The 15,169-nt window shown below is 40.0% G+C and overlaps 1 protein-coding gene across 2 annotated transcripts in view; it reads left to right on the plus strand.

The window, feature by feature from the left end:
* Positions 1-15,169, plus strand: part of SLC12A1 (solute carrier family 12 member 1) — a 95,727-nt gene that overhangs the window by 19,897 nt on the left and 60,661 nt on the right. For both annotated transcript variants that reach the window (XM_004386293.1, XM_004386294.1), the window contains exons 6-11: positions 1,258-1,397; positions 2,497-2,607; positions 4,531-4,642; positions 6,197-6,324; positions 10,593-10,677; positions 14,143-14,294. In XM_004386293.1, coding sequence (XP_004386350.1) covers positions 1,258-1,397; positions 2,497-2,607; positions 4,531-4,642; positions 6,197-6,324; positions 10,593-10,677; positions 14,143-14,294 — 728 coding nt within the window. The remainder of the gene's footprint in view (positions 1-1,257; positions 1,398-2,496; positions 2,608-4,530; positions 4,643-6,196; positions 6,325-10,592; positions 10,678-14,142; positions 14,295-15,169) is intronic.

A 15,169-nucleotide genomic window follows, 5' to 3' on the forward strand; every position in this document is an offset into this window, starting at 1 on the left:
GAGGAAAGCATAGAGTATTTCGGTAAAATATATGGTTTGTTCATGCCTTGAATCGGCCCGCTGGCTCCCTCCTGATTCCCCTCAGCATGTCTTCTTCAGTGCCCAGCCTATGATAATCAAGGAAACCCTGGTGGTGTGGTGGTTAAGAGTTTGGCTGCTAACCATAAAGGTCAGCAGTTCAAATCCACCAGGTGCCCCTTGAAAACACTATGGGGCAGTTCTACTCTGTCCTATGGTCTCGCTATGAGCCAGAACCGACTTGATGACAATGGCTTTGTTTTTTTGGTTCTGGTGATAACCAAGGAGCCCTGGTGGTGCAAAAGGTCGATGGTTCAAACCCACTAGTGGCCCTGCAGGAGAAAAGACCTGACGATCTGCTCCCATAAAGATTACAGCCTAGAAAACCCTGTGGGACCATTGTACTCTGTTACATGGCATTGCTATCAATTGACATGGACTCTACTGCACCTGACAACAGCAACGACTGTGATAATCAGGCCTCTCAATATCTAGTTGGTTTTTTTTTTCCTTCAGTAACCTGCTTTAGATACCCTCTAGTTCAGTCTGTTCTGCTTCTCACGCGCACAGGGTACGCAGCCATAGATAAGACTCCTTATTCTCTCAGTGTCCAAAGAAGCATGTCCTCCCTGCCTTGCTCACTCTTATCACACTACTACACATATGGGTATTTGGCAATAATCATGCCTTCTTGAGCTAAAAATACAGAAAACCAAATCTTATTTATAGAATAAATAAGGACATAGCACTATACAGGCACAGTATTTTATATAGAAAATGTATACCATAAACTTTTACATGTTTACCAGAAAGGAAGTTAGAAGAACAGTGGTAAACTTCATCCACTTGATTTTCTGCCCAGGCCTGCTTGTTCTTAAAAATTTTACGTACGAAATTTTTCTTCAGTTGCATGATTGATTTGAACTCTCTGATTATTACTTTGAGAAAACAAAGGATTGTTCTGTAAAGTTTGTTGTATTCTCGTTTGTATACATTAAGGTTTCAGTGGTGGGTTTTATGAAGTCAGAATACTTCTATTATAGATTGTGCACAGAACACAGGAAGGACTAGGCTATTCACTAAGTTAACACAGGATCCCTAAGATTATTAGGAAGTTGTGTTATTTTTAGTATAATTACTAATATCTCAAATGTTCTCAGAATTTTAATATCATTTAATCACTAAAACTAAATCTCTTAGCAGTTCCTCAATGTAAAGCATGTTCATTTCTTCTTTCAGGTGGGGCCTACTATCTTATTTCCAGAAGCTTAGGGCCCGAGTTTGGCGGGTCTATAGGCTTGATCTTTGCTTTTGCCAATGCAGTGGCTGTTGCTATGTATGTGGTGGGATTTGCTGAGACAGTGGTAGATCTTCTTAAGGTAATTAAAAGCTTTCCTTTTCTCCAGCCAAGCAGTAAAATTCAGTTCAGTTTGCTTTATCAGGCACTAGTGGATATCATTATGGAAAGATGAGAAGAAATGGATTTATTCTGCAGAATGTAGACCAACATAGTAGAAGCATCTTGGGGCTTGGCATCAGAATTTGAGTCTGGCTCACACATTTATCAGCTGAGAGACTTTGGGCTACTCCATCTACCTATCTGAACTCTGTTTTCTCAGTCTATAATATCAGGATAATAATATTGTTCTCTCGTTTTTATAGAAATGTAGTACGTATCAAATGAAATAATATACATGAAGTGTTTTAAAAATACAAAGCATCGGATAAATATTGGGGATTCTTTATTATCAGCAGTAATAATACTGTTATGATGACAGATTTCTAAAGAGAAAGAAAGTTCAAACATTAGAATAACTCACTGCAGAAGACTAGGTGTTTCCTAGTTTAGATGCCCAGTCTAGGATGGCGTATATGCAAGTAGGTTAATTGACTGGTATATGAGCTAACCTCTCGTTCTCCTATTATGATAATCATAGCATTCATTCAGTTCAATCAGTAGAAGTACCTCTGTTTGAAAATTAGATGAATAAATGGGGTATTATATAGTTCAGACGGTATATTACCTTCAAGAGATGTCTTATCTGGTTTTTAAAGTTTGTTCTTTAATTGAATAGCACTTATTTGCCAATATTCACATTGGAAACCACTCATTTTGGTTCCTCTAGGTTTTCCCTCACACACAAATATTAACTGTCATTCTTCTGAAACAAAACATAGTATGTGTGTGTATACTTACTTTTACTTAGTGTAACAATAGCTTCGAAAGCTGTGACTAGAATGAACCGCTAAAATTTCCAACTCCTAACCTTGGCTATCAAAGGCCTATTATCATAGGAAAAAGATAATGCTAGGTTCCTCATCTTCTCAAATTTATCATCACTTCATTTTTCTATTACCCTATATGGCTCCAGGCATCAGTGCACAGTATATCTTCCTATCATTAAATGCTACGGTAAGACATACATGCAGACAACTGTGTCTCTAACCATTTTAGTGATTTTTTTTTTAACCCCCCAGGAGAGTGATTCAATGATGGTGGATCCAGTCAATGACATCCGGATAATAGGTGCCATCACAGTGGTGATTCTTTTAGGAATTTCAGTAGCTGGAATGGAATGGGAAGCAAAGGTGAATTTCTCAAAATGTTATCAACAACCCCTGGTCAGGCCAAATTACAGTGGAGAGAGAGAAATAGAAGGAAGCCCATATTCAAAAAGAATTGCTGTTATTACTTGCTGTGGTAAGAGGGGCATGGTAGTGCTAGGTGGATCACCAAGCCCTCAAAGCACCAGCTCCCAGCACTCATGACCCAAAGTACACGTGCCACATGGCCACCTATGCCTTGTCCTTCTTTATGCAGTCCTCACAGCAACACAGCCACCAAGGTTGCTGCCATCTTCACACAAAGACCACTTACAGCCATAGCAATAGTGCATGCTGGAAGCCCATCTCTCCATCAACTCCCTGGCATCTCCTTTCAAACTTGCTGTGGGGGGCTGAAGCCCAAAAGAAATGGCAAGTGTGTTGGGAGAGAGTATTAGAGGTGGAAACTATTTGTTAATCTCCTCAAATAACTCAGTCCTTCAGGAATAAATACGAGGACATACAGGCCCTAGAGTCAGAGACTATCTGGGTTTAACTAGTTGTAGTAAAACAGCAATGTTCTGCATGATGGGGAGCATGACTTTTGCTCCCTTATAACTCCATACAGTGACTGGTGCAATTGAAAATGTCTTACGTGCCTGGAGACATAGTAACTAAATCTCAGGTGGTCCCCAGAAACCAAAAGATGGCCAATGCCTCCCCCTATATAAGGCCATAGGAAACATTCCTACATAACATTTATTTGTGGATTATGCACTCAAACATTAAACAAAGACTTGATTAAGTCCTACCATGTGCTGGGCATTCCACTAGGCACTGGGGAGTCAGCTTTGACCAAAGTAGACACACCCGCTGCCCTCGCGGAGCATATGGTCTAGTGGGAAGATGAGTAATCAAAACAGCTAAATAAACTAATACAGAACAGTAAATTGTTATAAGTGTGATAAAAGAAATAAATAAGGCACTGACATAGAAAATAACGGGGGGGGGGGTGTTGCTTGGACTACTCTCTTAGGCAAGCAGTGTAGTTTAGTGGTAGGATAGTGTGGTGTTTGAAGCTCCAGCTGTGCAGACAGACTTCTCGAATTTGACTCTGGTTTATGTCTGTGTGACCTTTCATAAACTTAACCTCTCTGTGCCTTAGTTGTCTTATCTTTAAAATGAGGGTGATAATATTACCTCCTTCATAGGGTTGGTGGTAGTGTTTACTTGCAAGACTATAGGTAACATTTTAAATCTGCATCTGTCATATTATAAGCCTTCAATGAACTTTGGCTATTAATATTTAGATTGGTTGGTCAAGAAAGGCCTCTCTGAGGAGGTAACAGAGACTTAAAGAATGAGACCAAGAAAATAGCTGTGCAAAGAGTAGGGAGACATGCAGCCCAGGCAAAGGGAGTGCCAAACCAGTGAATACCTGGGCCTGTTGGAGGAGTTGAAGGAAGACCATTAGGCTGGTCACACTGCAGACCGCTTGTGCTGGGCCACATTAGCAGCCTAATATCATGTGCACTGAGAATCCTGGGAAGTCTCTGAATCATTCTGTGTTCTTGTACTCCTTCCTACAGTTGGCACTGGGAAAAGGAAGAACTCATAGGTGTTCTGCCTAAAAAGGAACTCAACAGTATCAGTGTTAAAATTTTGGGCTCCATTTACATTCTTGGGATCCCTGTGATAGTTACCCACCTACTACTTGAAATGTTCTTAAAATGTTACCTTTACTTGCCTAAGCCCATGCTCCCATTGAAAATGTAGTATCTCCACCCGGGTAGAATAAGGCTTATTAAGATGCCATTCTATAGAGATGTTCGTATTACTTACTCTGGATATCAGAATCTTAACTGGAATAATGAGAGGTTTTCTCAAGTGGACATGTACATTTTGTATAATTAAATAATAATCTGTTACATAAATCTTATCTGGTATCTTTTTACTTTGCCTTTTCAGGCTCAAGTGCTTCTTCTGATCATTCTTCTCATTGCTATTGCAAATTTCTTCATTGGAACTGTCATTCCATCCAACAACGAGAAGAAGGCCAGAGGCTTCTTTAATTACCAAGGTAACTGTGGCAAATTGGTTGCTTTACAGTCAGTGGTTCCATTGCCCTTCATCCACATCCCCGTCACCTCTACCCTAAAGTGGTCCCGGAAAGAGTCTGGACTTGGATTCAGGAGACCCAAGGTTTGGTCTCAACCTTGCCGCTTACCAGTTGGACCTAACGTGTTTGGATCTCAGAATATTCCTGCTAAAGTGTGGGTAATAATAATACCTTCCTGAGGGGATTTTGAGCGCATCAGATGAGATTATGGCTATGGAAGCACTTTGTAAGCCTTAAAGTGCTGGACAAACTGTTGTCGCTGTCAAATAGTAGAAATTGAGAGCACATACAGGGGAAGAAAACACAACCTGAACCGTTTGTTCAACACTGCAGAGCACTACAGCCAAGCATAGTTGTTTTCTTTCTTCCTGCTGGACTTTTTGTACCTTGCTTTCCTATAGCATTACCTAATGAAGCACCAGTGTCAAGCTTTCAAGCATAAAAGATTGTGGAAGTTACTTAATAGAGCATATGGTGGTAATCTCAATGAGCTTGAAATTTGACTTCTTGCTCTTCTGTTTCACCCACCTGTACAATCTTTCCCATCCTTCCTCTCTAGCTTTTTTAAGCATCCACTTGCTGAGTTTATTTTTAAATAATTCCCTTCATGATTTACTCATTTGTCTATATTTGTTTCTTTTGTATATCACATCACCTCTTGCTTCTTTTTGAAGATCGTCGTCTATTTGCTTTGCATGTCAACATCCTTTTGCTTTCTATTCTCCCTCCTTCTAACACTTGTAATATTTTTCTGATATTTTAAGTTTTCCTTTCTTAGTTTGCATCTCAGAATCTCTGGCTCATATTTTTCTTCCTTCCTTTTTGTTTCTTTCTTTTCTCTCCTGTTGTTCTTCTAGGTTGCTTCCTTTCACCTAAGTAATACGGTGGTAGCTATCTGTTCTCACGCTAACCTGTGCAATACTGTTATTCTATGACCCAAACTCCTCACTATAATATCCCCCCATACATGAGAACATAAGGATCTAAGATTCAATCTCTGGGGGCAAGATTTGGGGGGAGGGTAGTAAGATAAGTAGCAAAATTTTAAGGTATTACTAACCCACAAATTTCTCCTACAATTATAAAGAAAAGCAGTGTGTTGATGCTTTAAAGTATTTGTATAGTGAGAATGTAGTTGTGTTGGAGGGGGGCAAGGGAAGGGGGCATGTGTGTGGTATATTTGTGAGCATGCCAGAATGGTCGTGAGAGAATTCTCTATCTCCTCCTCTTTCTTTCATTTTTAGATTCAGAAAAGTCAGCAACCTGGGTCCCCATTGGCACAAAGATTATTGATTTTTTTCAACGCTATGACCTAGAGATCTAAAACCTGATGATATATATTTTGACAGTTGGCAAATATTTATACAATGTTCATCAAAAGTATGCCAACATCTTCAACCTCATTCCATTTAGAATATAGGAACCCATTTACATTTAGGGCTATAGAAGCTAAAGTTTACTTTATCTCCTGTGAAGAAAGTCTACTTGATAATTTTGTCATTATTTGTGTTGCAGCGTCAATATTTGCAGAAAATTTTGGGCCAAGCTTCACAAAAGGAGAAGGCTTCTTCTCTGTTTTTGCCATTTTTTTCCCAGCAGCTACTGGGATTCTTGCTGGTGCCAACATCTCGGGAGATTTGGAGGTGTGTTGTTTCCTCTGCTTTGTTGTCCTGGTGGTGGGGTTGCTGAGCACACAAGTTGTTATAGAGATTGACAGTGATCATGTTTCTCTGCTGATTTCAAAACTATAAGATTTTTGCAAGGTTTCCTGGTTATTTACAAGTTCTCACTTTTAATGGCAAATTTGAGTTCCTATTCCAGATAGTTCTTCCAGAAGTCTTATTCAGTGACATCAGACGAGCAAAGTGCATTGCCAGCTTATCATATTTCCAACATAATGAATATAGTTCAGTGAAAAAAATTACCAGTATCAGCCTTTCTCTTTTAAATACATAATTAAGGAGAGCATAGAACATTCAGGAAAAATCAAACTCCCCCAGAATGTCATTTCATTACTGAATACCCATGTCATTAAATTCATAGATAGATTAACTCATTTAATAGATATTTATGTAGAACTCCACTTATATTACTCTATGTTAAGTACTGTAACGAGAATTGTATTAGTTAAGATACTGCTTGTCTCTGAAGAAGTAAGAGAAGGCTTTCAGAAAAGAAGACACTCAGTCCAGATTTCAAGGGATGAATAAGAATTTATCAATAGGACAAAGAGGAGAGGGACATTCAGAACAGAAGGAATAGGGCATAAAAAAGTACAGAGAAGATACTGCTAATGGGGATTACTTTATGTGGGGAGTGTAGCATGCAAATAAGATCTTTTCATCAATATATTAATGAACATATTTATAAAGAATGTTCTGTATGTCCTACATACTCTGGGAGTAATCAAAGCACTATAAGATATCGTCTCTGTCTAAAAAAGCAAGAATTTAAAATTACCTTCCCCTAAGATAAGTGCTAACTTGATTTAAGTTTACTAAGTTACTTAAGAATTTTATTTATCTAACAGTATATACTGAAAAGTTTCTGATTTGGGGTTTAAATGAAAGGAAGTGCAGAGGATGGCCTATCATGATTTTCAGGGTACATCATGATCATAGTATTGTTGTAAAAAGTTACAATCTTTCCATTTAAAAATACTTTGGTGATTTTACAATTGAACTTAACTTTGAGCACATACACTACTTTATGCTTTTAAATAGTACTTCGCAGTCCTTTAAACTACAGATAATGGGATTTGGACATAATCCCAAAAGTGGGTAGAGACACTAAGGAGGTCAGATAAGGGAGTCACATGATTAGATGTCTGGTTTAGAGAGTGGCTTCTAGCAGGCGGTGAAGGATGGATTAGAGGGTGGAGGATGATAGGTAGGGAGACTGGAGGCAAAAGATCAGTTAAAGAATATCATAATAGTACAGACAAAGATGACACGGACCTGAATTAAGGCCATGGCAGGAGAAATGGATCAAAAAGGTAGGCTAAGGTGAAGAGTTAGGAGAAGAACGGGAAAGGAGGTTTTTATTATGACTCAGAGTAAGAAAACATATATCACAACCCAGTGCACACACACACGTTTCCCCAAACAATTCTTTGCTTTATTACAAGTGATGTCTTCTGATATTTTCACATTAGTTCCATTCTATTGTGTTCTTTGAATGCTGGTTGCAATCTACTAAGTTGATTTCACGTGGTAGTAGTAACGAACATGAATTCAGATTTAGCAGTTGAGATTAAAATGGCAGCGAGCCATCAGCGTGGAGCTGTGTAGTGAGTAGCTAGATTTATGAGTCTGGAGCTCAGGAAGGGCTGGAGCAGGATTGGAAGCCATGGGCATGGATAACTCACCCAGGTATGTGCAAGAGGGAGGAGAGAAGACCAAGGCAGCACCATGGGAACACAGACATTCCAAGTATTAATGGTAGAAAAAGGGTCCATGAAGAAGCAAGAGAAAGAGCTGTCTAAGAGACAGAGGAAACTAAGAGTGAGTGTGGTCATGAAAGTCAAGAAAGGGGGATGCTTTGAGAAGTAATAATCAACATGGTCAAAAGCCATAGTGGTCAAGAATGGTAAGGACTGAGAAGTGACAGTATGTTGGAAAATGGCACAGTATCTTCGGTACTTAGAAATATTTCTCTATGAGGATGAAGCTAGAGACAGTCAAAACATAATGGATTCACTTCAACTCAGTAAATACTTATTGTTTACCCACTGTAGGGTCGTGCAAGATGCTGACCCATCACAGCCTCAAAATAGCACTTCAGGCTGCCAGTGACAGTCAACAAGAGTTGGCTCAAAGGGATGTTACAAATTTCCCATCCTGAACCTTCTGTTTGCTAATAACTCACATATTACAAGTCTGTAAATATGTGCCTGGAGAAGATTTGAGGAATCAAATCCAATCAAGAGAATTAAGATGTGATTTCAGCCATGCAAGGCTAGGATGTGGCTGACATACCCAAAACACAGCAATATAATAGATTGTTTGTAATCTATCTTAAGAAAAACTATAATATTTATGAAGAAAGGTGAAGGAAAGTTAGATTTAGAGTTTCTGCTTGGAGATGGGAACTGAGATTCAGAGTGAAAACTAAGAATAAGAATTTGTTAAAGTCCTGAGTCCTGTCTGGGGGGATTATAGCCAGACCAGACAATGTGAATAAATGGTCATACCTTAATATATTGGCATTCCAATTTATTAGGGTGAAGTTAGGTTCTTATGGAAGTTCTGCTTAAGTAATTTTAGGATTTGTAGCAGATAGTTCTAAAAATATTTAAGTTTTTGTGTTTTAGGTACAAGACTGCCTTCCGTCTTCACATCTTTTACCCTTAAATATATTTCCTTTCTTCTCATTTAAATCAGTCTTCACATTCCATTATGGTCCAAAGAAATCCTGAATCAATACAAGCAATTTTGAAATACAACATTAATTGGGGCCCATTTCATCCACGATTGCCGTCTCTCTTCCATGTATTGCTCAGTTGCACACACCTGCCTCATTTCTTGGAGCTGATAGTTTGGAAGAGGCTGAGTAGATATGCATCAGAACAAACCCTGCCTGCCCGTCTTTCAAGAAGAGAGGAAAGGAATTAACAACCACAGAGTGGCATTCTAGGGGCTGGCTTACTCCCACATAGGGTAGCTTTGCTTGATTTGATTATCACTTCCGTCCATCAGAGTGAGTCTACATTTACTGTGAGTTGACCTTGTTGATAGACTTGGTCAGCAGATCTATGTTTAAAAAATGCTCAGCTTTTGTTTGACTGCATTGATTGCTTATTTGTATTGATGAGGCTCATGACTTCTGGTGGGGAGATTAAAACCCACTGCCATCGAGTCGATTCTAACTCATAGCGACCTTGTAGGACAGAGTGGAGCTGCCCCACAGGATTTCCAAGGCTGTAATCTATATGGAAGCAGACTGCCATATCTTTCTCCCGTGGTGCAGCTAATGGGTTTAAACCATCGACCTTTCTGTTAGCAGCCAAGGCCTTAACCACTGCACCTCCAGTGCTCCTTGGATGGACTAAGGCTTAATGACATTACGAGTCTCTCAATTCAATATTTATTGATTCCTAGTATATGCCAGGCTCTGTCCTGTATAAACAATGAATGCATTAAAATCTCCATTTAATAATCCCTGTTAAGTAGAACAGAATTCTTTAAAACAGTTATGCTCCTTGGGAAAAGATTATGATATGATTTATCCCTCAAACGGGATATAAAATGGTATATTACGTGTGATGTGAGCTCGACTCGGTGAATGTATATACATTTACAAGCAAGAGAAAAAAGACATTTTCTGATATAAGCTTGAGCCTGCCTCTTTCTTTATGCCTGCTTATGAAAATTAAATACCTTCCATTGCCCTCATTCCTGAGCTAGTTTCCACATGGGGACTTTGAGGGGTTGGAGAATTTAGTGGAGCATCCTTTTTGCTCAGTCAAAAGTAATTTTTTTAAAGGCAACCTAACTTCATAGAAAACAAATGTACACAAACACGAATACTGTCAATGTGCCACGTGTTCGTGTATTTCCCCTATACTTCAAGGTTTGATACGTCTGCATGGAAGTCGTAGGAGGTAAAGGAAAGATGAAAGCTTTAATAAACTAAGTAGTGTACTTGTCTATAACATATTCCTCCTGGACAGTTAGAGATTTCTCCCATCCAATGCAAAGTCTCACAGAATTCTTTCTTCATGTTAAATACCTTGCTCTGTCCGAAAAGAACTTCATGCACTTCCCCACTTTGCCATTTGCCTGCCTGATCTTTTCTTTAGAAGTAGCCTCAAGAAGGGTAGCCTATGTATTGGAAAATGCACAAATAACTCCAAGTGATCTGTTTCCTATTCCACCCTCTCTTTGCCTACCTCCACATTATTTTTCCAAAGGATCCTCAAGATGCCATCCCCAGAGGAACCATGCTGGCTATTTTCATCACCACCGTGGCCTACATAGCGGTTGCCATTTGTGTAGGTGAGTTGCACTCCCACCGTGTCAGATTGTCAGAATTGCAAGAGGTCCAGATGTCCTTCCCATCCTGTGGGCTTTCAATGGAGCATAAAGAAATCCTTTTTTTGAGGCAACTTTTTAAGCTCTCTTTTTGGTACCTTAATTTATGGTTTGGATACTCTAAAGGCCTGAATGCAATTAAGCTGTAATGCAGGTCTCTGGGTTAGGGTTAAAAACCAGTTGCCGTGGAGTCAATTCCAACTCATGGCCACCCCATGTGTGTCAGAGTAGAGCTGTTCTCCAAAGGGGTTTCAATGGCTTATTTTTCAGTAGATCACCAGGCCTTTCTTCCGAGGTGCCTCTGGGTGGACTTGACCTCCGGCCTTTAAGTAGCAGCCCAGCACATTAACCATTTATAACCACCCAGGGTCTCCTGGTTAGAGTTAGGGTAGAGTTAACCACATTGCCATTCTACCTGTCTTAGTTAACTAGTGCTGCTATAACAAATACCACAAGGGGATGGCTTTAATAAAGACAAATTTATTTTCTCACAGTCTAGGGGCTGGAAGACTAAATTCAGGGTGCCAGCTCCAGGGGAAGGCTTTCTCTCTGTTTGCTCTGGGGGAAGGTCCTTGTCATCAATCATCCCTTGGGTCTAGGAGCTTTTCAGTGCAGGGATCCTGGGTCCAAAAGACACACGCCACTCCTGGCTCATCTTTCTGGGTGTTATGATCTCTGCTCACTTCTCTCTTTGATATCTCAAAAGAGATTGACTCAAGACACAACCTAATCCTATAGATTAGGTCCTGCCTCATTAACATAACTGCCTCTAATCCTGCCTCATTAACATCATAAAGGTTAGGATTTACAGTTCATAGGATAATCACATCAGATCACAAAATAGCGGACAAACACAGAATACCGGGAATCATGGTCTAGCCATGTTGACACACATTTTTGAGGGGGGACACAATTCAATCCATAACACTACCAGAACACAAAGGGGTACCATTTTGCTACTCCAGGTGATAATCCCACTGCTAAGAAAGCTACCCTGGTGGCACAGTGGTTAAAGCGCTCGGCTGCTAACCGAAAGGTTGGCGGTTTGAACCTACTAGCCACTCTGTGGGAGAAAGATGTAGCAATCTGTTTCGGTAAAAATTACAGCCTTGGAAACCCTATGGGGCAGTTCTGCTCTGTACTATAGGGTCGCTACGAGTTGGAATTTGAACTTGACAGCAAGGAGTTTTGGTTTTTGGAAGAAAGTTACCACTTCCAGCACCCATTTCCCTTGCCCTTGGAGACATGTGAAGAACGGAGCAAGAGAGAAGCCAAAAGGGTGGAAAAACAGCTTTAGGAAATGAAGAAAGATGTGGAGTTGACAACTGTGCCCATCATTGCACTGCTGTCCCTGAGATGAAAATGTCACTGTCACCGATTGGCAGGAAATCGGAACAACATCCAGTTGCCAGCAGTGCAGGTGGCCAGCCCCCACATTGCTCAGTGAACAGAAAATACGTGTATTTGCTTGTGGTTTCTGAGGCCAACTTTGGTGCCACCTGCAGCCACACTTCCTCCTGGCAGGGGCCACCTCACACTCGAGCCATCGCAGGAGAGGAAGAAATACGTTTCCCAACATGCAGAGAAGCAAACTGCTTTCAGTGCACAACAGAGAACATAGCTCCAGCCGGGGCCACTAGGGAGCTGGGTGGCCATTTTACCGAGGGGCAAAGCTAAGTCATCCTCTGCTTACTGAAATTAGAAAAGAGTATGTATCTTGATTTCCGGAGAAAAAAGACAGAAAAACTAACTCAGAGTCATGCTTCTCTCACTGCCTCTGATTTGAGAAAATCGGATAAGGTCGTTAACTTATTGTGGCATTTCCAAGCTTAATTACATGTAAGGAGATTTTGTTCCAACGCTTCAGGAAACTGATACTTTTAAAAAGACATTGAAACTACCTGAAGTTAAATTTCCCAAATGATCTTCTTTCTCAAATAAAATAAAATGAGGGAACGGCAAAGTTATAAACCTGATTTTACAGATTCTTCCAGTTTTGCCATGAAAGGTAGAAAGCCTGCATTTCTACACTTTTGCCAGGGAAGGAAGAGAAACAGTGGTGGGTCAATGGGGTCCTTAAGGCAAAGGCTGGCTCAGGGCCTGGCTTCTGCGAGTCTGGGAAGATCTGTTAGGCAGAGGTAAAAATACACAACTCAGGAAGTCAGCTGGACATAAATGCATGAGGCAAAAAAGTAAACTCTGGAATGGGTAGCTTTACCATTTGGCAACAAACAATCCATAATTTCAAGTGTTTAATATTAAGCAGAGGTTGGCAGGCCACCCCTTGGGGCCGTGATAGAAAGGATTCCTGTACTGATTATTTTAAATGGCTCTTTCAACTTGAAGAGTCTGTGATTTTCAAATTTTTCCCAGATGCAAAGAATGTGAATTCCGCGGCTGAGAGTGAGCGTCCATTCCCATGAGTTCCCATGGTGGTAACTTGTCTTAGATTTATTACCAGGTGTGATAGATTTCACCTGAGTGTGAAAAGCAGAGTGAACAGTTTATTGTTTGACATTTAGTTTGTAAAGTATTTAGTCTTCAAGCAGTTCAGAAAAGTTAATATGTATTTTACACATATATTCTTATACTTTAATAATCCGATCAGATACATAATGGCAGAGATTACAGTTATAGAAACTTGCATGGAAAGTCAGTGGCTAAAATATACAACAAGAATTTTAAAAATGTTTAAAGTCTATTTTTGGGAATCTAAGAGAAATATTTTGAAATACAGAGAAAAATGTTATGCATAATGATGTTCATCATAGAATATTTACAATAGAAAATAATAGAAATACACAAATGTACAAAAGTAATGGAATATAGTAAAATAGAGATAAATATTTGATAAAATATTAGTTGACTCTTAACATTACCTATGAAATCTTAATATTTTATCCCAAAACATTTCTTATTATTTAACCAGTAAACTGCATATAAAGTATAATTATAACTTTGCTTAAAAAATTGTGCAAGTAACATCAGTAGTTGAAAACAAGGGCTCAGTTTTCTTGACTTATAGAATTCCATAATGCCATTCCTTTGCTTCCTCAGAGGTGAGAAAATAAATCCTTCCACTTGAAAAATACCCAATCAGTGTCACTAAGTCAGAAATGTGAATTGAATACATATTACGGGCAAGGTACTGTCATAGGCAATTTGAAAGCAGAAAGTAAGACAGAGTCCCAACCCTCACGTCTCTTACAGAGGCAGGCAGGATCGAGGAGGTCAGCCACCGAAGCCAGTGGGAGCCCCAGCCTTTGGTAGACAGGGACACCCCCAGGGCTCAGAGGAAGATTTTGCAACGAAAGGGGAATAAGAAATGAGCCTATTCTTTCTCAAAGTAAGCGAAGTATGTTTTCAGAAGAAAACTCTAAGGGAGCAGAACCATTTTAAAGAAAAGGCAAACCATGGTTGTTTCTGCAGGGGCCTGTGTGGTCCGAGACGCCACTGGGAGTATGAACGACACCATCATCCCCAGAATGAACTGCAGTGGTTCAGCAGCCTGTGGCTTGGGTTACGACTTTTCGAGATGTCGACATGAACCATGTCAGTATGGGCTGATGAACAATTTCCAGGTTTGGACTTTAAACAAATTTATTACTGTTGTTTTCATTTTTAGAACGTCATGTATAATAAAACTTCCAGCTGTGCAACTGACTGATTTATTGATCAGTTTGAATTCAGAAGTTGTGTGCGAGAAAAAGGATTCATCAGGCATTATGTGGTAGCAAGTACTGTGGTTATATTTCACGTGGTGGGGTAGGAATTGCATCACCAGGGAGAGGTTACCACCTGACACTGTGTGTCTTCCAATCAATGGTGCAAGATTTCCTGGTGGAGACGAGGAGAAACTTGGATCAGTCAGCACTTGGAAAGCACTTCAAGCACGGGCCTCAGCTTAGGAAAAGCCTCTGATGCGACACTGGGGTGCCTGAAAAGCAGTGCCAAGAGGGGAATTGTGAGTGGCAGAGGGGAAGGTAAATGAGGGAGAAGGTACAAGGGCAGTTGGGAAACCCGTAGGACTTGGAACATATTAATTTTTCTGAATGATTGGGGAGCAGAAGGAGAAGCAAATTTGTCATGAAGCCTCCATTCATCTATTTTAACAACCAACAAAGAGAAATTAACTCAGCCTAAGCCACCAAAATATGACTCCAATTGATAGAATCTCATCATGTCTCGGATCTAAAATTATGTTTAATGAGCACAGAACAAGCAAAGGTTTGAAAAGCCTCTGTTGCAGGAGGAAGAAGAAAGTCTTTCAAAAGACTGGTGAACAGCAGAGCCCTCCCCAAACCTTATTAAAAAACACTTTCTGCTGGATAGGATTTCCCATCATCAAAGAACCCTGTGACCACAAGAGCAGGAGGGAAAATATTGTCAAAATCCTGGAAATTATTTCCTCCTTTATTCTTTGCGTGTGTTGGGGTGAGCATTTATTATTTGCCTA

The sequence above is a fragment of the Trichechus manatus genome, unplaced genomic scaffold (assembly GCF_000243295.1).
Source record: "Trichechus manatus latirostris isolate Lorelei unplaced genomic scaffold, TriManLat1.0 scaffold00161, whole genome shotgun sequence".
In the NCBI taxonomy this organism is placed as follows: domain Eukaryota; kingdom Metazoa; phylum Chordata; class Mammalia; order Sirenia; family Trichechidae; genus Trichechus; species Trichechus manatus.